General features: G+C 55.5%; 2 protein-coding genes across 5 annotated transcripts in view; both read left to right on the plus strand.

The window, feature by feature from the left end:
- Positions 1 to 8,483, plus strand: part of LOC100057809 (palmitoyltransferase ZDHHC11) — a 62,312-nt gene extending 53,829 nt beyond the window's left edge. For both annotated transcript variants that reach the window (XR_011430313.1, XR_011430314.1), the window contains 2 exons: positions 1,450 to 1,522; positions 6,151 to 8,483. The gene's annotated coding sequence lies outside the window, so the exon portion shown is untranslated. The remainder of the gene's footprint in view (positions 1 to 1,449; positions 1,523 to 6,150) is intronic.
- An 8,216-nt stretch (positions 8,484 to 16,699) lies between these two features.
- The window catches only part of TPPP (tubulin polymerization promoting protein), a 35,450-nt gene continuing 27,611 nt past the window's right edge, over positions 16,700 to 24,538 (plus strand). Inside the window, exon 1 of one of the 3 annotated variants that reach the window (XM_070246162.1) lies at positions 16,700 to 16,765. In XM_070246162.1, the coding sequence (XP_070102263.1) occupies positions 16,734 to 16,765 (32 nt within the window). In that variant the 5' untranslated portion in view covers positions 16,700 to 16,733. Of the gene's footprint in view, positions 16,766 to 16,921; positions 17,439 to 18,068; positions 18,152 to 24,538 lie in introns of those variants that run through there. The other 2 variants (XM_070246163.1, XM_023625901.2) reach the window with 2 other exon arrangements.

A 24,538-nucleotide genomic window follows, 5' to 3' on the forward strand; every position in this document is an offset into this window, starting at 1 on the left:
CTGCTTCAGTGGAGGCCGGACCTCTAAGGCTGCCCACTCCATCACTTCGTGCTCGGGTGACCCACGGCTGCACTTCTTCATTTACATGCTTAAAACATACTTTTGCAACACCGTCGTCATGTCTATCCTTCCCCACGAGTCTCCAGTCCATGGTCCTCCGCTATTGCACTTACCGTGTTTTGTCACATTTTAACTTTCACTCCAAATTAATGTTTTGTTTTCCCTGTGTTGTCAGTAAGGTGTAGCTCAGGTTTGGTGATACTTGGCTCGCCTTGGCTTTCTGAGTCCCATCACTTCCTCCTGTGCATTATTCTTGCACGGCCCTTCTCCATCAAGATTACGGCTCCTTCTGCTGTCGTCTGCAGGCAGACACCCTGTTCCCAAGGATTCAGGAAGTTTTGCAGCAGCTGTCAATGGCCTGGCTACTCAGCCTGCCGCACCCCCAACTAACTGCCCCACCAGGAGCCCTGCCCACCCGCCGCCGGCGTGCACAGCCTCCTCCACAGTGGGTTTCCTGAGGGTCACTGCCGTCTTGTACTGCACGCTCCTCCGACCACATCCTTGTGCCGTCTGTTCCATTTGCATTCTCTTCTTCAGGGCGTCGTTATTTCTGGCCCAACAAGGATTTCCCTCCTTGTCTTCCTTTGAAGTCGTATCTTTACTCATTTAGGTGTCTGTTTATATCCTGACTTTCATTTTTAAGGGCTGGAGCAGAGAAGGGAGACTATAGCACTATAAATATGCTATTTTGATTTAGAAGTCTCCTAGAGACATTTTGCTTTCAAAACTTTCAAAGAAAAGTTTTTCACAGACCCAGTCTCTGGTTGATGCCACGTCAGCACTGAAAGTTAAAATAGGCACCATGCCCGCCGTTTTGGGAAGACTGGCCCAGAACTGTGGCCACACTTCCTCTCTGCCAGCCAGCATGCATGGCACAGTGAAGTCTCCAGTTGGCTGGGCCAGGGCAGCACCAGGGCAAGGATCAAAACACCTATACTCAGATGTGGTATGAACACACCTGGGCTCCCTGGTAGGCTGAACTCAACACCATCAAGCAGAGTTGTGTGGAGAAGCTACCAGGTATGAGATGAACTGTTGTGTGCCCCACACTTCCCTCTTTCTCATGCCGGGAATCTAAACGGGTCTCCTTGGTTGCCATGAGACCCTCGTACTCATCAAGCAAAGCACCTCTTGTCCCTCTACTGGTGCACACGCAGAGGAAAAAGCCCACGTTCTCCACCCAACACAGTCATTGCCCACGACTGGCCCCACATCCTAGAGAATGTTCCGAGACTGCAGAGGTGAGGTGTTTGCCCACATCCCAGAGCTCATCAGTGGGAGAGCCAGACTTGCCTGTCTCTAAAATGTACTCTTGTTGCTACATTTTGTCCCCTTTGGCAGGATAACAAAGACTACATCACATATGCCCGATTCTCTCTCTTTCTGTAGGTTGCAATGGATCAAGAAGAAACGAAGCAGCCTGGGGAAGGGAACCGTGCTGGAGATGCAGTTCTGGCTCTCGGTAGGCTGTTGTGCAGTTTGAGTCACGTTGAGACCTACTCCAGGTTCTCTAGAGAGTTGACTGTTTCCTACGGAAAGCCAGCGGATGGCCAGGGTCCAGGACACTTGTCTCAGCGAAATGGAGGACAAGCTTGAGCTCACATGGAGTGTCTGCAAATAGCCCTGATATCCAGCCTGCTTGCCCACCACCTGCTCTGTGTGCCAAAAAGCAGTAGGTCCAAGACGTGCAGCTGGACACTTGGCTGAAGCATAAGCTTGCAAACCATCTGCAAATAGCTGAGAGCTGGCTCAGCAAATAGCTGAGCTGTGGAACGTCTGATGGGCAGTGGCGGCCAGCTTACTTATGGCCACAAACAGCAAGGTCCCATGGAGAGTTTGGTTAGCAAGTGAAACTGAAGGTCTGATGCATTCTACAGAAGCTCAGACTCAGCCTCCGTGTCCTGCCTGTGACGTTTTGAGTAATTTCAGGTAGAATCTTCATTGTTCACATGTCCTAATCCTTCCAGAGCTCGTCTGAAATGGTGTCACCTCATTTTAAAAAATACTCAACACTCAAACAGCTGATGTTTGCTGGACTGACGTCTCGTTGTTGTGCATTTCTTTACAGTGCACAATCTGGTCGAGCACGTAACTTTAGTCTGCTCAGCATGCTGTGTATGGGCATCAGCGACTCCTGCTTCTAGAAAGGAGAGGGAGGCTGAGAGGGGTAGTGTGACTTCTACATAATTCCGGAAAGATTTAAGTGAGTTTTAAGGATTATAAAATACAAACCAATGGTGTAAGTGAAAAAGGGAGGGAAAAAGAAGACAAATGGCGCCTGAGCCTCAGGGTTCCGGTCATGGGCAGGTTGATTCCCAGGACGGATGGACATGCAGACAGACGAGCACCGTGGATGTGTGAGCACTGTGCATGTGGGGCAAGTGATCTGAAAGGCTTTCATGACCACGCAAGACAGGAAGGGGTTCTCAGGCCAGGGACGGAGGCAAAGAGGAAGCCCAAAGACAACCCGGTGGGCACGGAAGCCTCTGCCCCGGGGCGTCTGCCAGCCCTGATTTTCACAGCTTTACAGGAGGAGAAAGAGAAGACCAAGCTCAGAGCACAGCCAGAAGGGGAGGCCGGTAAGTCATCCCCTCAAGTTTGGCCCCTGAAATGGCCATGCCCTCACTGTAGTGGTGAACCAGAAGGAACCCAATTCTCCACCCCAAAGGACTTGGGGATAATCAGCCATCTCAGACCGTGGAGCTGAGGAAAAGAAAAGGAAAAGAGAAAAATCGCTGCTGAGTATTTGGAACAACAGGCTGTCCCTAACTTTGTGCTGGGTGAGTGGTCCAAAAGATCGTCCATCTGAGAATTCGCAACGAGTCATTCTTGACTGGCCACTCCCAGATGCCGAGCAGAATTCCTCTCTGAGCAACCAACCTTCATCCCAGGCTTCTTCATCAGGATTTTTCACAAATAAAACTACAAAGAAAATGAGCAGCTCTCAATAACACACGACTGGCTCCACATGGCAACAAGCACTCTGAGTCAGAATCAACAGAAACTATAGCATAAATGGACACACAAAGATGCGGGTATTGGACTTAGCAGATGGAAACACAAAATAACTATCATTATTTCATTTAGAGAAATAAAAGGCAATGGTAAAAATAACTGAAAAGAACAGAAAAGTAGTTTTTAAATTACCAAGCACATTTGAAAAAGAACCAAATAAAACTTATACAAATGAAAAATACCAAGAAAATTAAAAAGTTAACTGATATATCTAACAATATATTAGGCAGTCGAGAAGTGAATTAGTGAATTAGAATCTAGAACTGGAGAAATTACTCAAATACAGAAAGACAAAGAAATGCAAAATACGAAGGAAAGTGAATAGAATAGAGTTTGAAGTCTGTGATACGTGTAATCAGAGTCCCAGAAACAGAGAAGAAAATCATGAAGAGACACTATTTAAAGAGATGATGGCTGAGAATTTACCAGCACTGTCGTAAGATACCAACTGACAGATTCACAAAGTCCAGTAAATCTAACATGGTAAATAAAATTCTAGATGCATTGTAAGTAAAGTGACAAACACATGAGGCAAAGAAAATATATATTTTTAAACTTCCAGTGATAAAAGCAGAATCTCTTCCAAGGAGTTGCTGATTAACTAACTTCATTCACACTAGTGGAAACCAGAGCAGAGTTGAATCATACCTTTAATATGGTGGCGAAAAGTCAATCTAGGATTCTATACATGGCTAAAGTATCTTTTAAGAATGAGGATGAAATAGACATTTCTACATATTGGTAAGAAATGTTAGAAAAAGGAAAAATATACCATTTACTATAGCATTTTTTGAAAATGAGGTCTCTAGGAATAAACCTAACAAAAGATGTGCAAGACTTGTGGAGAAAATTATAAAACTTAAAGAGAGACATTTGAAAGAGACCCAAACAAATGAAGAGATATATATTGTTCCTGGAGTGTGAGTTACATTGTAAAGATGTCAAAATTCCCAAATAGAGTCAATGTGACCTCAATCAAAACCCCAACTAGTTTTGTGTGTGCGTGTGTCTATGTGTTTGTAGGCAACTTGAAAAGCTGATTCTTAACCATATGTGGTATTTGAAAGGGTCAAGAATAGCCAAGACACTCTTGAAGAAAAGGGGCAATGTAGGAAGACGTGCCTCACCATTCCTTTGAAGTTCCATCCATTAAAGACACTGGTATTCTTGCAGAAGTAAATGTGGAGATCAGGGAGCTGATTAGCGCTGCCCGGACAAAATCCATCCACACACAGACACTTGGTTTTTGAAGAGTGTGACTGATGATAGGAATAGATGTTTTAATAAGAGCTGCTGGAATAATTGGTACCCATGTGGGCATAACGTTAATAAAATTAGCCCCCACCTTGTAGTATTCACAAAAATCAATTCCATGTGGACTAAAGACATAAACGTAAAGGACAAACTGTAGAAACTTTTAGAAGATAATACTGGATAACATCCTTGTGTCCTCAGGGTATACAGTCGTCCCTCTGCCTCAGCAGGGGATTTGTTGCAGGACCCTCCATGGGGGACCCTCCACTACCAAAGTTCACAGATGCTCAGAGATCTACAGTTGGCTCTCCATGTCCACGGGTTCCGCATCCAAGGGTCAAAAATACAGTATACGGGTACAGTCACCCATTGCTTAACGAAGGAGATGAGAAATGCGCCGTTCGGCGATTTCGTCGTCGTGTGAACATCATAGAGTGTACTGACACAAACCTAGATGGCATAGCCTTCTGCACACCTAGGCTGTGTGGCACTGATCTCATGGGGCCACCATGGCACAGGTGGTGGGTCGTTGACCAAAATGTGGTTATGTGGCGCGTGCCTCTATTTTCGATCCACGGTTGGTTGAATCTGCTGACTGCGTAAGGATTTGTTAAGTGAGCTCTTTTTAAAGGCACTAGTCATAAAGCAAGATATACATAAATTAGATAACACTAAAATCAAGAACTTCTGGTTATCAAAAGATGCCACTAAAAAGTGAAAAGTCACACCAAAAATTGGAAAAATATTTGCAACACATAATTGAGAAAGGACCGGTATCCAAAATACATAAAGAACTATGACTCAATAAGAAAGAAGTAGACAAATGATTGAACGGGCACTTCGCAGAAGAGGAAACCCAGAAAGCCAATAAACACGTTCAGAGTGCTAACTGTGTCATGAATCGGGAGGCACAGCCTGGAGCCACGTGTGGCAGCACCATCTGCCCATCACACTGTCCATTCCTGGCAACGGTGGGGGCCTGGGAACATGTGTGACTGGTGGGTTTGAGATGACGTAGCCACTTTGGGATGGCATGACCTTCCTCAGCTGCGTGAGCTAACCAAGGCCCGCCAGGTCATTCTAGGTGTGTATCTTAGAGAAATTCTCCCCTGAGCCCAGCAGGAGATGGACAACAGTTCAGAATGGCCCCACGTGGGGAACGACTGGGATGCTGAGCAGAAGATGGTAACCTGTGGAGCATTCGTGAGGGAACGCCGCAGTCCCAGGCCAGCTTCACAGGCAGTGAGAGAAGCAACAAAGTGCCGGCTCTGTGATTTCCTCTGCACAAAGTTCAGAAGCAGGCCACAGGCAACGCCGCGTTGTTTAGATGGTGCGGTGTGCGAGTGGTGCGCTAGAGCCGTGTACAAACGGGAGAGTGCTGCCACACAGCCATCTATTGGCCAGGGGATGGGGAGGGGAGGATGTGACCGGAGACGACACACCGGACTCACATCCTGGGGTCCCCCTGTGGGCTGTCACCCTCTCATTATTCTTTTAAATGTGCGTAAATGTTTATCTACTCTTCTCCATATGTGATGTATTTCACACTAAGAACAGAAAATAGCCTGTGTGGACGACGTGTTTGTCTCGCGGGGCTGGCTCACTGGGAGAGGAGGGTTCTGGCCGGGACGCAGCTGTGAGCAAGCCCGGGGTTCTCCCCAGAAATGGCCCCGCTTCTGGCAAAGGCCAGGACAGAAGGTGCCAGAGCACTGCGCCTCGGTCTTCAGGTCAGGCCGGGCTTGGGGCCCGTGCACTCAGGGCTCCGTGGCCTCTTGCACACCTCACTTAGGGCGCTCATGGTGACTTTCGTTTGCTCCACAGGAGCCTGGGAGCCCATGCTGGCAGAGCGTGCCATCGGGGAACCTTTCTCCCCCAACATCCTGCCTGGGGAGGCGGCCATGGAAAACATTGGGGTCCCATCCTCGCTGCCCTACAGCAGCCAGAATGGGCCATCCCAGGAGCCCTGGGACACCCGCCCACGGGACCAGAAGGCCCAGAGTGTGCAGTGCACCGTCATTGACATCGACAGTCAACCCCAGAGCATGGAGACCACCATCATCAACATCGGCAGTGAGCCAGAGGAGGGGGAGGCCCTCCAGGAGATGTGATACGTCCAGCACATCCAACCTCAGGAACCCACACAGGAGGCAGCTCCGGGGGAGGCTGCGCCCCCCAGCCAGGGTGCAGAGGGCATGCCTGCTCCTCTGGGAGAGACCAGGATCGACATGTGCCCCGTCCTTGGTGTGGAGCATGGCTGCCCCTTTGGAGAGGCCACCGAGCCCAGAGCCAACTCTCCTCCGAAACTCCAGTGACCATGACGTCCAGGAACCAGAGCTTCGGGATGGGCTCACTGGTGCGTCCAGAGCATCCAGAGCATCTAGAGCGTCCACAGCCAGAACAACTTCGAAGCTCTCCAGGGTGGACCTCCTTGGCACAGAGACCATCGTGCCCAGCGGGCCTCTTCTTCAAAGCTCCCCAGGACGCCCCTCCTCCGCAAAGACACCAGCGTGCCCAGCAGGCCTCTTCCTTGCTCTCCCGGAAGCCCCTCCTCCCTGCAGACAAAAGCGTGCCAGGCAGGCCTCTTCCTCAGAGCTCTCGTGGGTTCCCCTCCTTCGAGCACACACCAGCATGCAAGGCAAGCCAAGTCCCTGCCCTCCAGGATGCCCCTCCTCCATGCCAAAAGTTGTACACCAGGCAGGCCTCTTCCTTCTTCTCCAGGATGCCCCTCCTCCGCACAGACATCAGCATGCCCACTTCCTTGCTCCCCAGGATGGCCCTCCTAGTTGAAGACACCAGCACCAGCGTGCCCAGCGGGCATCTTCCTTGTTCTCCAGGATGCCCCTCCTCCCTGCAGACAAAAGCGTGCTAGGCAGGCCTCTTCCTCAAAGCTCTCCAGGATGCCCCTACTTTCAGCAGAAAGATGCAAGCCAGGCGGGCCGCTTTCTTGTTCTCCAGGATGCCCCTCCTCCAAAAAGACAGCAGCATGCCTTGCTGGTTGGTCCCTCGATGCTCTCCAGGACGCCCCTCCTCCACGCAGACACCAGCGTGCCCAACAGGCTGCTTCCTGGTTCTGCAGGATGCTCCTCCATGCAGACACTAGTGTTCTCGGCTGGCCGCTTCTCTAAGGTCTCCAGGATGCCCCTCCTCTGTGCAGACAGCAGTGTGCCTTGCTGGTTGCTACCTGGATGATCTCCATGATGCCCCTCCTCCACGAAGACAGTAGTGTTCCCGGCTGGCCACTTCTCTAAGGTCTCTAGGATGTCCCTCCTCTGGGCAGACACTACCCTGGCCTGGGGATTTCTACCTGGATGCTCTCCAGGATGCCCCTCCTCTAGGAGGACAGTAGCGTGCAAGGGAGGCCTCTTCCTCAAAGCTCTCCAGGATCCCCATACTCCTTGCAGACAGTTGCATGCCCGGCGAGCCGCTTCCTTGTTCTCCAGGATGCCCCTCCTCTGCGGCATAACTAGCGTGCCTCCCGAGACACTTTCTCGAAACTCTCCAGGTTGGTCCTCCTCCATGCTGACAGCAGCATGGCAGGTGGGCCTCTTCCTCGAACCTCTCCAAGATGGCCCTTCTCTGGGCAGACACAAGCCTGCCTGGCCGGCTGTTTCTCAAAGCTCTCCAGGATGCCCCTCCTCCGCACAGACAGCAGCAAGCATGGTGGTCCCCTTCCTCTCTCTCCAGGATGCCCCTCCTCCGTGCACACACCATCGTGCCTGGCAGGCCTCTTCCTTGAGGCTCTCCTGATGTGCCTTCTCCACACAGACACCACTGTGCCCGGCAGGCTGCTTCCTCGGGAGGGTGGTGCTGAGACCCCAGGACCCACGTTCGGGTTTTCTCCACCTGCACAGGCTTGTTGCTCTTTGTTAGACTCAAGAAAAGAATAGGGCACCAGGGAAGCTCCTTGGTGGTTGGTTACATGACAAGACTTTAATGAATTCTGCATTCTACTCAGTTTGGAAGCCATAGTCTTCTAAACATGTCTTATGTTCTCCCTCAAAGAAACCAGATTCGAAATAGACTTGGTGCCATATCTTCACTTTTGTTGCTTAGTAATATTGATAACTGTTTGAGTCTCAATAGCTTTTAAGGAAATTGTTAGAATTTCATTTCAAGTTTTATAGGAAATAAAAATAAATTTTAATGGCAATAAACTTGAAATTGTCTTGGTAAGTTTTAAATCTTTGGCTTTTGGGTGGCTGTTTCAGTGGGGGGTGGTGGGGAGCCGGGGTCGGCTCCCTTTCTTGTCCCCACCTGCCCGGCCCAGCCTGGGCTCTGCAGTCAGCATCTGGGTGGACACCTCCAGAGCCGTCCTCAAGCATGTGCCCAGGAGGGAGCTGCCCAGCCTCCTCCCAGCCCCTGGGTCAACCAAGATCTGTCCTGAATCAGACCCACCTCAGGGGGAGACCCTGTACGGCCCTGCAGTGAACACGCTGTTTCTCCGAGCAAACTGACGCACCTCCAAACCCCACCAGCAGGCCCCACTCCGAGCTGCCACACTGCCAGCTTGCTGTGATCAGGCTTCCTGGAGGACCTGTGCCGGGGTGGCAGGCTCCTTAACCTCCCTGTGCCTCAGTTTCCTCCTCCGTGAACCACACAATAATCTGGCTGCTTCCCGTCGGCCCACCCGCTCACTAACACCGGTGCTATCCCAGCCCCATTCCTGCACGCCCTCCACTCACCCTCACTGTCCTCAGCTGCTCTGCCACTATTTTCTTCTGTGGTGCCCAGGTCCATTTCCACCCCTCCCCTCAATGGAACAAGAGGGGACCCCTCGCAAGACTTCCACACGCCCTTGGGCCTTACCAGGGCAGGCCAGCCCTCCTGTGTGGGTGCCTCCCCCACTTCTCTGTCCCTGCTGATGCGCCCCAGCTGGGGACCCCATCAACAAGGTGAGTGGCTGTGCCTGGGGCCCTGCCTCTAAGTTGAAGGCCGCCACACCCTCCTGCCTGCCAGGAAACCTGCAGCCACCCACCTACCCCTGATCCACTCTGCCCTCCTTCACCGGAGGGGTCCCTCTGGGCTGCCAGCTGCACTCTGCATCTGCCCCCAGCCCCTCAAGCCAGCAGAGACCTAGTTCCTCCAGGTGCTGCTCCTGGACCTGCTGCCACCCCAATTCCTGGAAACCTGTGCTGGCACCCGTGCGTGGCTGTCCTGGCCTCACCATGTGAGCTTCCACACGGCTCACGGGAACCCGGTCACTCGCCTGACCTCAACTTTCAAGAGAAGATGAGCCTCTGGCTTCCAGAGGGGAGATGGTCTCTGCCTCCCACCCAAACTCGTAAACCACAAGATTCTCCAAAGAGAGAAGAGGTTCAGAAGCTGGGTGGCTGAAAAGCTTTGACAAAGAGATTGACAGGTACCACAGGCTGGGCATTCAGCCGGGCACTCTGGGTACAGTTTGGGTACACTGAGTCATGAACATGGAATAAACCGAGGAAACGAGGTATGAAGAAAGGGCTTCCAGGCTCTATGGCGAACTTTCTACAGTGAAACAAGCAGAGCTTGCACACAATCGTATTTTTATTGCATCCTGGATTTATAGAAAGTGAGAAAATCCTCAAGAAACTGGAGAAAGCAAGTGAGCTTAGAGATAAGTGCTGAGCACGTGAGAAGCAAGGGGCAGCCTCTTTGAAACAAGGCCTTGCGCCAAAAGCAAAGAGCAGAGCTGAGCACAAGACTCCAAGACTTATTCAGGGACTCTGACAGAAATAAACTGAAATACAGGGGCCTAGGTTATAAACCTAGATTTTTCAGAGTTTAAGATCAATCAAAATAAGCTCACAAAGAAAAGATGACAAAGAAAACAAACCATCAAGAGTGAGAGTCAACGGAAACAATAAGAAGTGGATTTAGACCCCCAGAACTTCAGGTTTTGAAATACAAAACATTAAATAGGATGCGTGAAATATTTGAATATCCTTGAGGCAGAGTCACAAAAATAAGGAAGAAGAGGATTTTCTAAATCATCAGGAAGATACATAAAAGAAAAAGAAACGCGCTTTTTAAAGACTCGACGCATCAATTCACCCTCTGACTACACCCAGCTCAAGAGGGAGCTGTCAGACCGGAAAGCAGTCTGAAGAAGTCAGTCCGAATGCAGGCGCCGCAGAGAGGCCCACAGAGAGACGATGGAGTGAGGTCTAAGACGTGCCTGGTTGGAGTCCATCCAGGAAGACAAAGAAAAGAGAACGCAGGAAGGGAAGTATTCTATGGGATAACGTTAGGGTTTCCCATGACTAACAAAAGACATGAATCCACAGGCACGGGGCATCATTTACAACAAGCTGCATAATAAAGCAGAAACCCACACTGGACATCTTGTGGAGAGAAAGGCAGAACCCCAAAGACAACGTGACCTTAAAGGCAACCAGAAACAGGAAGGTCACCTGCAGAGGAAGAGCCGTCAGGCAGCAGACTTCTCCACAGCACAGCAGGGGCAAGGGACAAACACCCAGAAAATGCCACAACCTAGAGCCACACCCAGCAACACCATCTTAGGGAAAAGAGCAAAAAACACATTTTTAGATGAATAAAAATTGACACCACCAACAAACCTACCCTAATGGGACTTTGAAAAGGATGTAAACCAAGAAAGAAAACGTGTAAAACAGCATTGAGAACCCACAGGGGACAGTCAAGAAATGCACCATCATTTGTGGGCACTTCTAACGCAGCTCTCTCAATCGCCACAGGCCACCAGGCTGGAAAAACAGTAAATACACGGATTTGGACAACACAGGTAACAGCCTGATTCATGGGACGTCTGCAGGGCCCTGGACTCACTTCTTAGAAAATGTGTTCCCCTCAGGCACACGGGGAGTGTTTTCCAGAACAGAGCCTGCGCTGGCCCCACAGGTCTTGGATGAGGGGTCCCACATCCCCTTTACATTCTCTGCCTACTGCCCCGGCTGCTTTCAAGAATTCCTGCTATCGCTGGTGTTGAGCAATTAGACTAGGATGTGCTGTGACACGGTTTTCTTCACGGTTCTCGTGCTTGGGGTTCACTGAGCTTCTTGCACCTGTGGGTGTATAGTTGACATCAAATTTGGAAACATTTTGGCCATTACTTTTCTAACGATTTTTCTACACCCCATCCCCAATATTTTCTCCTGCTCTTCGGGGCTTCCAATTAAACATGCATGAGGCTGCCCGAGGCTGTCCCACAGGTCACTGATGACCTGGGGTTCTTTCAATTCTCTTTTCCTCCGTTTCATTCTGGATGGTTGATATTGCTATGCTGTCTCAATGTCTAAGCTGCCATCAATCCCATTCAGGGTGTTTTTCATCTCATCCTTTGCAGTTTTTACCTCTAGAAGTTCAATCTTGAGTGTTGCTGTACTTTCCATGTCTCTGCTTGACTTTCAGAACATGTGGAATACAGTTATATTACTGTTTTAATGCCTTTGTGCCAGTTCTGGGTCAGTTTCAATCGATCGATTGATCTTCTCCTGGTGGGTCTGGTTTTCCTGCTTCTTTGCATGCCTAATAGTTCTAATTGGATAGTTAGTTCTAAATCATTATGGTTACCTTTTTGGAGCTAGATATTTCTGTATTCTTACAAACGTTCTCGAAGTTTATTCTGAGATGCAGTTGTTATGTAGTTTGATGTGTCTGCCTTGCTGTTGAGATTTGTAGGCAAGACCAGTGCAGAGCTCAGACGAGGCTAATTATTCCCGCGTACCGAGGCAGTCGCCACCTCTCCATGCACCGCCCCGCCCATGCATTTGAGGTCTCCTCCTCGGCTGGCATGGGCGCTGTTCGGGACCCTGTGTGAGCCTGGGGCCCTCCTGCTTCTAGCACTCCCAGCAGGCCATTCCCAGCCCCAGCTGGCTCCTCACCCGTGTGAGCTCATCAGCACACAGCTGCATCCTCGGGGGCTCCCTGTGGATCGGGGCTGTGGATGGGGAGCCCCTGTGCTGCGCTCTCTTCCTTCTGTCACACTGTTCCATTAGTTCTATCCACCTTGGTCTTCCCTGTCTCTCAACTTTGCCTCCTCAACCAGGCAGACAGCCAGGCTCTGCGTAGGTCCCCTGCCTGCAGCTGCTTGGACACTACTGGGCTTCAGCTCGGGGTTCCCATCACTCGAGGCTCACTGTCCTTTGTTGCCTGCTGTCCAGTGTCTTGTGAACCACTGCTTCATGTATTTCATCCCGTTTGGGGTGGTTTCATGATGTAAGAGGGTAAGTCTGATTCCTGTTACTTCCTCTTGCCTGGAAGTAGAAGTCTGTTCCATGATAATTCGATGCATATTAGCTGTTGTTGCATTGAGGCCCATTTTCAATTGCAAAATCAGAAAATGCAATCAGGGGTGCAGAGTTGGCTGCACCTAAAAAGGCTCAGACAGCTGCCGCTGTCACTGGGGGCAGAGAAGCACTGTGACGGGAGGGCGTTAGAGGCCATTACATGCCCACAGCGAGGCGCTCCGATCTCCACTCCCTCCCAACCGCAGGGAAGATGAGGGTCATTTCTCCAGAGGACTGAGGGGCAGGAGCGAGGCTGTGGCAGCTACTGTCTGAACCAGACAAGGAATCATGCACTGAGATCTCTGTGTGCTGAGAAGACGAAACAAAAGAACATCAGTTCAGATGAATTTGGGTAAGATTTGGACTGTATATGGGACAGATTCTGCTGCCACGCAGAAGCTGACCCAACCTGAGTTGCCCGCGAGGCTGTGGTCCCTCCACCCCCAGAGATCTTTCTGGACGAGGAGATGGCGTCTTAGAGACATGAAGCAACTCGCTTTCCACCCAGAATTCACCTCTGCAGGGAGTTTTCTGACTCATAGAAGAGACTTCTCAAAACGGCTTTGCTTTTGGTGGTCACATTGTGTGTCTATTTTTATAACCTCTACGACTTGTCGACGCACCTCCACGTCCTCTCGAAGGGACCGAAAGGAAAGCCACCTCCCCCCGGACCCTGAGCTTTATGGCGACTTCCCATCATGACGTCGTGTGACGTCGTGTATAGGACTGTCCTGCAGAAGTCTTCCCTCCCTGAGCCCAGAGCAGAGGGACGTTCTGCAAAACTGATGACGGCACATTCCGGAAACAGCGAGCTGGCCTGTGCAGCCAACGCATGCGCACAACATCGGGCAACACTGGGGAAAAGGTAAGCCAAGACAAGGTTACCCCTGATGGCTGCCACGGCCATCAGCCCTGGGGGGAGACCTCAAAGTCCGTCACTGTTGTCAGAGTCGCCGCCTTGTTGCCAGGTCAGCACCACAGGTTTGGCACGGCCAGTGGGAGCCCTGATCCCAGGGGAAGCGCCTGGCCCTCACCCCCAGCCAGCAAGCTGGTGCCTCTCGAGGTTTTCTTAACAGCAAAGTCAATAACAGACCCCAGGTCCTGAAAATCTTATTAGAATGAAAATTAGGGAATCATCTTAAAACCATGAGAAATTTATGTGTTTTTTAAATAGGACTTGTGCCCGGTTTTATGATTTCAAGGATAAACCCATACGTCAAAGGGCAGGCTTCCCAGGGGAGGATCCAGCAGTGGTTAGAAGCTCATGCTGGCTGTGGGCGCGAGCCCTGCCCACACCAGCTATGTGTCCTCCACCAACTACTTCACCTGAGTTCTGGGGGCATCACCTGACAAGTGGGACAGCCATCAGGGCTGTGCATGCCCACAACCCCACTGGGAGGGCTCCACACTCAGTTCAACGCTATGGTGTCGCCGTGTTGAGGTTCCTAACAACTGTGAACAAGGGGCTCCATGTTTGCACTTTGACTGGCTCCTGCACAGGACAGCCGGCCCTGACCTCGATGCCCACCTCCAGGAGGGACGTGGGGCACAGCACAGCACAGCGTGGGGTCCAAGAACTGCCACTGTGCTTTCAGTCACTGTGCTGGGTCATGGGGAGAGGACATCTCTGTCCCATGAGCCCAAACCAGATGGGTGTCCAGACACTCAGTGCACCACCCTCCCGTAAGGAGGGCCCTCGCTGGGTGCCCACCAACAGTGAGCAGACAGGGCAGTTCCCAGCCCAGCCCAGGCACCCCCACCTAGTCAGCAGCCCTCCGAGGAGGCACAGAGCTGGCCAGAAGGCATCCCTCCTTCCTCTGGGGACAGTGGCTACCTTGGGCGCACAGGGTTATTTTAGCACCATTTGGATCTCGTCTCTGAAGGCTCTGTTGCCCCGCACTGTGGACGTGGATGGGCTGCGGGGGCTCTGTGACTGTGGGTCTCCCCCAACACTGCCCCAGCGCTCAGGACACCAGGTCACCTCCCACGATGGGAAGGCTGCGAGGACGGGGGCGGAAGAGCTGGGGCCTCCCAGGGCGTGTGGTTGAGAATGTACCTTAACCAAGGAGAAAACATACTTCCAGTCTTAAAAATGAGGAACGCTTCCGTGCCCAGTTTGTGGCATTTCATGTAGCTGCAGTCCAGCCCTCTTCCTGCCACAGCTGCCCTCTGCCCCGGTCAGGGTTGTCTTTGAGGCGAGCACCCAGGGTCCAGAGCCTGAGCAGCCAGGCAGGAGTGGGGGTGGGCTGGGCACAGGGACAGCAGCCCAGCTGGGGTCTGTGTGAGCCGGGCCCCCCACGTGTAGGAGCCGCCCTGCCCCTGACGCTCCCCACAAACCTCCCAGGAGGCAGGACGGGGCCCTCAGGGACGCAGAGACGTTTCCTGGTGAGCTGCTGTGGCTGCCAGGAGAGCCAGGAGGAGCAACTGGCCCGGGGTGAGAGCACCCGCAGCCCACGTCCACCCGGAACCTTGGGACGCGACTTCATCCGGGGGAAGGGTCTCTGCAGGTGTCACCAGGGACCTCGACATGTGATTATCCTGGGCTATCAGATGGGCCGAAAGTCCAGCGACAGCGTCCTTGTACGACCAAGAGGAGGCCACATGATGCTGGAGGCAGAGGGTGGAGGGATGCGGCCACAAGCCCAGGGACGCCTGGGGCCACCAGCAGCTGGAGGAGGCAGGGGGGACCCCAGAGCCTTTGGAGGGAGCCCTGCGGACACCGTGACTTGGGTTTCTGGCCCCAGCACTGTGAGAGGGTTCCTGTTGTTGAAGCCGACACCATGGGGTCCTTTGTTCCCGGGGCCCTGGGAAACAAGCACCTCATCCCACAAATGCAGATGATTCCGGCTCTCAGGCAAAGCCTCTGTGTGGCTGCCGTGTGGCTGTGTGGACCTACACCCACTCACTGTGCGTCAAGTTTCAATAACTGGAGGGTGGACGGAGGTTGCTCAGGCTTTGTTGGTGACCAAGAGTCGGGGTACAGCGTGATCCAGAACAAAGGGGTCTGGGCAGTGGCCACAGCCGGAGGAAGGCCCTCGCCTCCTGCCAGGAGATGTGTGAGGCTGCTGTGAGGGGCCCGCCCGGGGCGAGGAGAGCCCACATCTCTGTTTCCAGGATTTTCTACGTGTGGACTGGATGGACTCCGTGCTATGAACAGCACTCCGTGAACTCAGAACAAAATGTCTTCACAGACAACCAGTGACAGTCTTCATGAATAGGGCAGACGGTGACCCACCTCTGCCTCCAAGGGGCCCAGAGCAGAGTGCCAGCACCCGGTCCACAGGGCGGGGCCTCTGCGGTCGTGGCTCCACCTTCTTGTCCTGGCGCCTGCGTGCTGGGTCGCTCAGTGCCTGCGACAGGCCCTCTGTCCCCTCTGCCGCCCCCTGCTTTGGCTTCCCAATGACCCGGCTCCTTGAGCACGGCTGCTTCTGAAGCCTGGCCCTCACCTCCTGCTACAGTGTCACTATTGGCAAAACCACTGTGTTGAAGTCAGGTTTTGAAAGATGGACTAAACGGTCACCTTTAGGCTAACACAATGACGGGAACCTAACAATGAGCCACATTTCTCATTATCACTTGCACTGTTAGTAATAACTTTCAGGCACCCACAGGGGTGCTGGGGCCGTTTGGGACACAGAAGGCGCAGCTCAGCTCCTACCTGACAAAAGAGACGAATGAGTGACCAGAGCGGGCCTCAGGACGACCACAAAGGCCCCCTGTTCTTCCCACTCTGATTTCCTGGGCAGGCCTGGTCTCTGAGTGTGGAACTTTTCAGGAGAACCAAAATTAGACAGAAGCCCATCTCCGGACACTTTGGAGTGGAAGTAGAAGCCAGAGGGTGGAGACCCAGGACCACTGTGGGGACGGGGCGCAGGGAGAAACAGCCACAGCCTGCCTGTGCCGGCTCCCCAGTGTCAGAACCCAAGTCCTCTCACACATGAGCTGGCGGTCTGTGGATGGCCAGCACCCATTGCCCCTTCTCTGGTCCAGCACCCCAACTTCCCCTGCTGCCTCTGCAGGGCTCCCTGACCTGACTGAGATGTGAGGTGAAGCCCGACTCTGTGCTCCCACAGATTGCTGCCGGCACTTCTGATCCCGATGAGATGCTGAGAGCAGGACAGAGCCTGGGGGGCGGGTCCAACCACAGAGCCTGGAAGTATGCTTATGGCGGCGTTTCTGCAGCTGGGAGGGTGAGGACAGAGCCTGGGAGGGGGGGGTCTGTGGCTGGGAGGGTGAGGATAGAGTCTGGTGGGGGGTGGTGTGTGGCTGGGTGGGGGAGGATAGAGCCTGGGGGGGGGGGTCTGTGGCTGGGAGGGTGAGGGCAGAGCCTGGGGGGGTCTGTGGCTGGCAGAGTGAGGACAGAGCCTTGGGGAAGGGGTCTGTGGCTGGGTGGGTGAGGACAGAGCCTTAGGGGTGTCTGTCGGGGGAGAGTGAGGAGAGAGATGGAGTGCTGGGTTCTGCAGCCAGAAGGGGGGGACAGAGGCTGGAGTGGAGGGTCCCTTGGCCAGCCCCAAGAGAACCACAGCAATGAAGCTGGAAGTGACCTAAAGGCCACCGTCTCCCCGGAGGCTGTGCCTCTCAACGCCTGAGGACTCCTGCTCCACGGAGGGACCCTGGAGAATGGAGCGGGAGACCCTGCACCCCAAGTCCCAGCACTCTGCATGCAGTACCTCCAGGTCACCCCCGACCTCAGAACCTCCTGCTGAGTCACCTCCTGAGACGGCCGGGACCCGTCCTGCCTCCAGCACACCCGCTCGCCACCCACCGCAGCGCCGGCCTGGTGGGGACGGGGCAGCAGGTGTCCCCGAGAAAAGAGAAAGGAGGAGAAACTGGAGAGGCGCTCAGGATTGCTGCTTCTCAAAGGTGACCAGGGGCGGCCTCACCGTCCGCAGGAAGAACGAAGGCCTCAAGCGGGAGTTGGGGCCGGGCGGGGACGCAGTCGCTGCTTGTCCCCCGGGGAAGGAGGCCCAGCTGGGCCCGGTGCCCGGTGCCGGCACGGACCCGCCTCCCCGCCTCGGCCGACCCCGGGGCCCGGGCGCCCGCCGCGCGCTCCCGTGCTCCCAGACTCTCGGGCGCGGCCCCATCCCCGCCCGGGCCTGCGCGCCCCCGTGGAGCCCGAGCGTCTTTGCGGAGCTTCCCCCGCCGGCGCCATCGCATCCACCCGCGCCCTGCGGGGACCCTAGGGGACCGCGCCGGCCTTGCGGGGTCCGAGGGCCAGGTGCTGCCGCACAGGCGCCGCCCCCGGCGTTCCCACGCCCCTGCGCACGGGGCCGACAGCCGCGGGGCCTGCGCAGCGCTGGCCTTGTAAGGCAGAGGCGGCGCTCGGACCGGCCTCCGTGCGCCCGGCGCGCCCCCGACGGGAGAGGCCGGGGCGGGGCCGCCAGCGGGCGCGCGGGGCGGGCCGAGGGGGCCGGGGCGGGGCCGGGAGGGCCGGGACGCGGCGGGGGGGAGCGGGGCGGGGCCGGGCTCCGGAGGGCGGGGCCGGGCCGGGGGCGGCGGCGCGAGCGCACCGCTGGGCACCGGGTCGCGCGGCGGAATCGCGGAGGCGCCGCCGCTGCAGTCGCTGCATCTCCGAGGTAAGCGGCCGCAGGGCTCGTCCGGGCGCGGCGCGGAGAGCGCCCCCGCGGCGCAGGGTCCCCAGCCCCCGCTTGCCTGCCACCTGCGCCCGCGGCCAGGGACGCGCGACCCAGCTCCGGGCGCCCGCGAGCCCCTGCCAGGTCCGGGCCCGGCGCGTCCGTGCGCCCCGTGCCCCTGGGCTGCAGGGCGGTCGGCGCTGCGTCGATGCGCCGGTGTGGGGACGCGGGGTCCCTGGCGGGGTGGGGCGGTGCAAAGGACAGGTTTATAATTGGGCCCCAAATGAGGCGCTGTGGCCTTTCTTCGCGTCGGTGCTTAACGCGGCAGAGGACGCCCGGTCCCTCCGGGCGCCGCAACCCGGCCCCCCCCCCCCCCACCCCCCCACCCCGTCCAGCTACATAAACACTGTTACCGACGTCCGGGCCTGGGGTGGCGGCCGCCAGCGACGCGGTGGGAAATTAGGGCTTAGAAGATTTGATATGAAGCCACTGTTCTACAGCACGAATTTTAGGAGACCCAGGGCCACAGAAAGGGCCCAGAATGCGCGTGATCCTTCGGCAGGGACTTGGGGTCCCCAGCCTTTTAGGTCCGTCATAAACGTCACCATCGTCATCCCAGGTGAGAGTCAGGCCTCCGGTGTGCAAATTCAGGAGCTTCCCTGGAGGGGTCTTACGTTTTCTGGAGGGGTCTTACGTTTTCTTATCGCGTGTGAGCTATAACCCAGACATCAAGATAAAGAGGGTGGCTGCCAGTCTATTTTTTTCCACACACCTCTGAAGAGCAGAGCCCGCCTTCGAAGGAGGATCCAGAGAAACCCTTTATTCTGCGGCTTCAGTTATGTAAAGGGAGGCTTGAAATGAGGTGGGAAGAAAATCTGTTCCTCTGCCTTCCCAGTGGCTGCTGCTTTGATGGACGTTCTGTGTTCGCTGAAGATCAGACACCTTTTAGGATAAGCTGACTGTGCTGTCATCCATCTGCGTGTTTATTGGTTAATTTGCCTGGCATTTATTAGATACTTGCCGGGTCCCTGGGGGACGCTGATAAAAGGACCCTTGCAGCCTGCCTCCCAGACTCTCCAGGGCTGACCTCTCAGGGAGGGCAAGCTGGGGGTGGGGGTGCTCCCTAGAGCCTGGCCAGCCCCTGGCCCCTGACCTGAACTCCCTTTGCACTGGGACCACATCCGGGGATGGAGGGATAGGGCCGAGGAGGAGAGCTGGGAACAGGCAGGAAATGGGAGTTTGAGGGGGGCTGTGAGACAGACAGCTTGCCAGATTCCTTGAACTGGATTCCAAGAATGTGTGTTGGGTACCAGCCCCTGTTCCCATCACAGGGTCGGCATCGCAGGGCTTGGGGATGGGGGTTGTGGAGGTGGTGCTTGTGAACTTCCTGGGACCATCTGCAAAATGCGTGCCATGTGAGGGTGTGTGCCTTCTCCTGGGGAAAGGGTCTGTGGCTCTCAAGGTCCCCAAAGGGACCTGTCGTTCAGAAAGTCACCATAGTTTAAATGCTACATTAAAAAGCCCCTCCCAGCCATCGGACTGCCAGTGCTGGAGATTAGAGGAAGCTGCACTCGCGTATTCCTATCTCCCTGGCGTCTTTTGGCTGATCTTCCTGAATCCTTTGAAGTTGCAATAAATACTGTTTTAACCATATACAGTGCTCATTGTGGGAAATGTGCAAATCACAGGAGAATTTCATAGAGAAAATTAAAATCGTCATCACTGATTGAGGTTTAAGAGAAATCTTTGAGCAGCCAAACTATCCTCAGGGGCAGCGTCCACGTGGTTTTCCCTCCCCGGTGGGCAGTGGGGACACTCCCTGCAGCAGAAGCTGAGAATTAAAAGCTTCCTCGGGGAAAGGCTGTGCTGACTGAGAGCCAGGCCTATTTATAGCTGGTGATGTTGCTGGTGAGGCGGGAGGAGCATGGACGAGAGATGCCATCTGGGGATCTTGGGGCCTTGCTGCTCCTTGAAGTGTCAGGTCTTCCTCGAGCCATGTAGTCAGTGCCTGAGCCCAGCCTGGCGCCATCCAGAAACCGCCCTGGACCCAGGGTGCTGGGCACAGTGCCAAGTCCACCTGAGCCGGCAAACCCTGGACCAGGCAGACTCGGGGAGTAGGCAGGAGAGTCGACACACACCCAGCTCCGACTGCTTAAGCAACAGGTGTTTACTGGAAAGGAAAGAGTGGAGATGCCTGGGTGGGGCCCAGCTGCATTTGGGGCCCAGACGTGGTCTCCGCTCCCCAAGTGGGGTCTCCCCACTGTTCAGCCCCTCCCGGGGAGAACAGCTTCCTCTTTGGATGGGGAGGAAGCCACGGTGTCACCACCCACAGCATCCCAGACCACGGCATGCCTGCTCCACAGCCCCCACCCACCACATCCCGGCTCAGCAGCACCTCTTCAGAGAGGGACACTCCTGTGCAGCGTCTGCCTCTCAGGTCCTGGGCGTGGCTTTGAGTGGCCCTGCTGGGCTCGGGGGGAGGATGCAGGTTCTGTGATCAGCAGCCTCCGGAATTGCACGTGGGGGAAGGGCAGCTCCCCACAGGAACGCGGTATAGTCTCAGATCTCATTTCCTGATGGGAATTAAGGCTGTTTTCAGGTTCCAGGGCTGCCCCTTCACTGCACAGTGGCGTGCAGTGACTTCTCAACTGTGAGTTGTAATTCAGTGTCTAAACCTCCAAATACAGTCCCTTCTTTGGTGAAGAAATGCAAAAATCCTTTCACAGAGCACGAGGAAACCGCGGTGCTCTGACTTGCTCCCCACTCGACGTCTTGTCAGCCCCCATGTGCTGGGAGGCCTGAGCGGCTCTCCTTGGCCCTGGGCGCTCATTCCAGCTTTTTCCTTTTTTAATCGGCTTTGTGAAAGGGAAGGTGGGTCCTGACCACTTCTCAGGCCTAAACGGGGACCACCTGCAGCCCTTTCGCACACCTGCCTTCCTCTCGAGGCCAGCTTCTCCCCGTGTCCCCAGGGTGCCCGAGTCTCTGGTTTGCTTGGCCTGATAAGTGGGGCATCCCATGTGGGCTCAGCGTGGCGCCCCTGCCCTGGGCCACATTTCCCGGGGGCCCATCCTGTAACCCTGTCCCCCGATTTGTTCAACAAACGTCTGTTGAACAGCTGCCAGGTGCCAGGTGAGCCGGTGTGCCCTCCACCCTGGGAAGCTCTGGCTCCAGAGGAAAGGTCACAAAACAGCCAGCATCCTCCAGGTGACCTCGCTCAGGCCTCACACCCACTGCTGTCTCGTCTCCACTTGGGAAGGGACCAGCCAGGCCGGCGGGTTGAGCTCCACGGGGTGGAGGCTGCGGACATGAGTCCGGCCCCAGAGTTGGTCTTCACTCAGATGTCCCTTGTGTCTGCCTCCAGCAAGCTCCCGGCTCTGAGTTGCGAGCTGCCCATGGGAAATGTGTTCCACGCCCTCCTCACCAGTCAAGGTGGACGCGCTGTGCACGCCACTGCCTGCTCGCTGACCCTCAGCCCCACTCTGGCCATCTAAGGCTGTGTCACAGACCACCCCAAAACCTTGGGCTCAAGACAGTGACAGCGCTGGCTTTGCTCACGAATCTGCCACCCCGCAGGGCGTGGCAGGGACAGCCGTCTCTGATGCCCTGGCCCTCGCTGGGCGGGACCCTCCCAGGCTTCTCTGCTCCGTCACGTGCTAGGTTGACGCCCGGCCGGCCCTGCGGAGGCTCCTCTGTCTCTGGTGAGGTCTCTCCAGAAAGCAGGCTTCAGGGAACAGGACCCCTCACGTGTCAGTTCAGGGAGCCCCGGCTACAGGTCCCAGGAGAGAGCCGAGTGAGGGAAGTGTCACCTTGTGAGGTGAGCTCTGCAGTCAGGCGTCCCTCCTGCTGTGTCCGCGGTGGAGGCTGTTGCGCAAGTGCCCCAGGTTCAGAGGAGGGGGCATGTGGGGGCAGCAAGGCAGGGCCGCCGTTGCCCTGAAGTACAGCCTGCCCCTTCTCTGGATGCTTCTGAGGACCCCTCGTGGCAGACTCCGTGCTTTCCTGTGCCCTTGACCTGCACCCTTCGGTGGTCACCAGCGGCCTGCTCAGCAGTGCACCTCAAGTCCTTGAGTCCCGTCCTCTCCTCACACCCCACCCCGCTGGCCAGGCGCCGCCCAGTCCCTCCTGTCCCTGCTCCTCCCCAGGCCTTCTCTCCACAGCCAGCCGCTCTCGTTTCCTGGTGGCTGGGACCACCTCTTCCGGGAGATGCCCCATGGACCAGCCTCCCCACTGCACCTGGTCCTGGCTGTCGCTGGCCAGGCTGCTCCACTTGGTGTCTGCCTGGTCCGAGGCTGCGTTATCCCTGGTGTCTGGGGGGTCACGGCCCTTGTCAGCACCCTGGCGGTCAGGTAGGTTCCCCTCTGCTGCGGTTGTCTCCACCCTAGCCGTTGTGTCTTCCAGCCGTCCTTGCTTTCTGCTTGAATTGCCGCAGCCGGCCTCCCCCCGCCAGGACCCCCCACCCCTCCCTGCACGTGGCGGAGGGTTCATCCTCGGGAAGCTTTCTCAAAGCAGCCCTACCCCTACTCCAGGCCCTGGGACCTGACCTCGCCCTCCTCCCACGCGCCCGCCGTGGGCACCACGGTGCGTCTGCCGAGTTCTCACGGGTGAGCCGTGGCACATGCTTGTCCTTCTCAAGGTCTGTCTCTCCTCTCTGCACACCTGGTCCCACTTCTCCACAGCCCACCACAGGTGTCTGCTCCCTGTGCCCCGGCGCCTCTGCCTCCTCTGCTCCCTCCTGCCTGCGGCCTGGCCCTGGCGCTCTCAGTGCGCCTGCCGATGCCTGCTGCCTCCGTGTCTGAGTGAAGAGCCAGCTGTGGACAGAGGCCGCGTGGGAGGATGGTGTTTCAGAAAGCTCACCTTGGCCTCATCTCCCACCTGGCAGGCTTGTCCCATCCCAGGCTTTGCTGGAATCCTTGGCCCCCAGAGGTCTCCAAGGCCACTGCTTCTTGTCCCTTTAGACGTCAGCACAGAGGTCGCCTCCCCGTGGGCGGTGCCTGCCCACCTGTCTCAGCCCAGGTGTGCGGCTGCTCTTGTCCCATTCCTGGGGGGACACCTGCTTTTGTTGTGGTCTTACCACCCAAGTGTGCTCCCCAGAACACTGGTTGAGTGCCTCACCTCATGTCTGTGGGATCACAGCGCACGTTCTCTTGTGCCGGCTTGTTCCGTCGCTGCTGTGTCTGCGCCGTCGTCCCTGCTACCTTGAGCAGCCGGTCCGTCCACGTCCACTCCAGAGCCCGCTGCCTTCTCTTTGTCCGCTGTGGGCGTGGGGTCGGTGGGGGTCGGGGTCACTTCTGTGTTTGGCTGTGGTGGGCGGCTGCGTGTCGTCCTGTGATGTCCTTTGGGGCATTGTGGAGGCTTTTCTGTCGGGTCCTTGGTCGTCCACATCTTCAGTCATCCATGACGCCCAGCAGTTTTCCAAAGTGGCCGAGACCATTAGTCCCGGCAGCTCTCTGCTCCTGGGGCCTCGGGTAGCGCGGGCCCTCGTTCGGGGTGAGCCTGCTGGAGGGCGTGGGAGGGTCAGCCTCTGGCTTCGATTTGTGCGTCCGATTATGCTCATGGGCCCACACTGCCTGCACACTCCTGGCGCTCGCATGTGCTGTTCCCGAAGAGCCTCCCGCTCTGTTCTGCAGCCACCTTTCTGGTCTTGGTCGATCTGCGGGTTCCCCACAGACTGGAGAGGGGCCAGTTGGTGTTTTGCGTGACAGGGGTCTCCTCCTACCTCGCAGCTTGCCTTTTCACTCCCTTAATGATATTTTTTGATGGACAGAAGTTCTTAATTTTAATCTGGTGCCATTTTAGAGTCTCTTCCTTTAGGAGGGCGATTTTTGCATCCTGTGTGGAGGCTCTTTCCCTGCTCCAGGGACATCAGATTCTCTGCTGCGTTGTCTTCCTGAGGCTTAGTTATTTTGTCTCTCCTGCTTCGGTCCGCCACATGCCTGGACTGGCAGTGTTGAGTCCGTTTTCTCTTTTTTGAGCACGTTCTCTTCCGCTTTCTTCTGCAGGGCCACCGCTGTTGCACGTGGCATCTGTGTGTGCTGGGGGCTGTGGGGCTGGGCGGCCCGCTGGCTCATCACTCTCCTCACACCGGCACCACACGCCACACCACGTTCATTCCCACGCTTTACGTCATCTCTGCGTCCAGTGGAGCAAATCTGGCTCTTTCCTGATCACTTGGTTATTCTGCGCCCTGTGCTCCTGCACATATGTGTTGTAGCCTCGGCTTGTCTGATACCCAGACATAAAAATTGTTGAGATTTTTCTTGGGATTAAATGAAAACTGTGGATGGATTTAGGGATAACTGACATCTTTGCATATTCGGATTTCAATCCATGTTTATAATATAATTCCTTACACTTTTCCTTTCAGTAATGCTTCATAGTTTTCTGTGTCAGTGG

Source organism: Equus caballus, chromosome 21, assembly GCF_041296265.1.
Source record: "Equus caballus isolate H_3958 breed thoroughbred chromosome 21, TB-T2T, whole genome shotgun sequence".
NCBI classification, from domain to species: domain Eukaryota; kingdom Metazoa; phylum Chordata; class Mammalia; order Perissodactyla; family Equidae; genus Equus; species Equus caballus.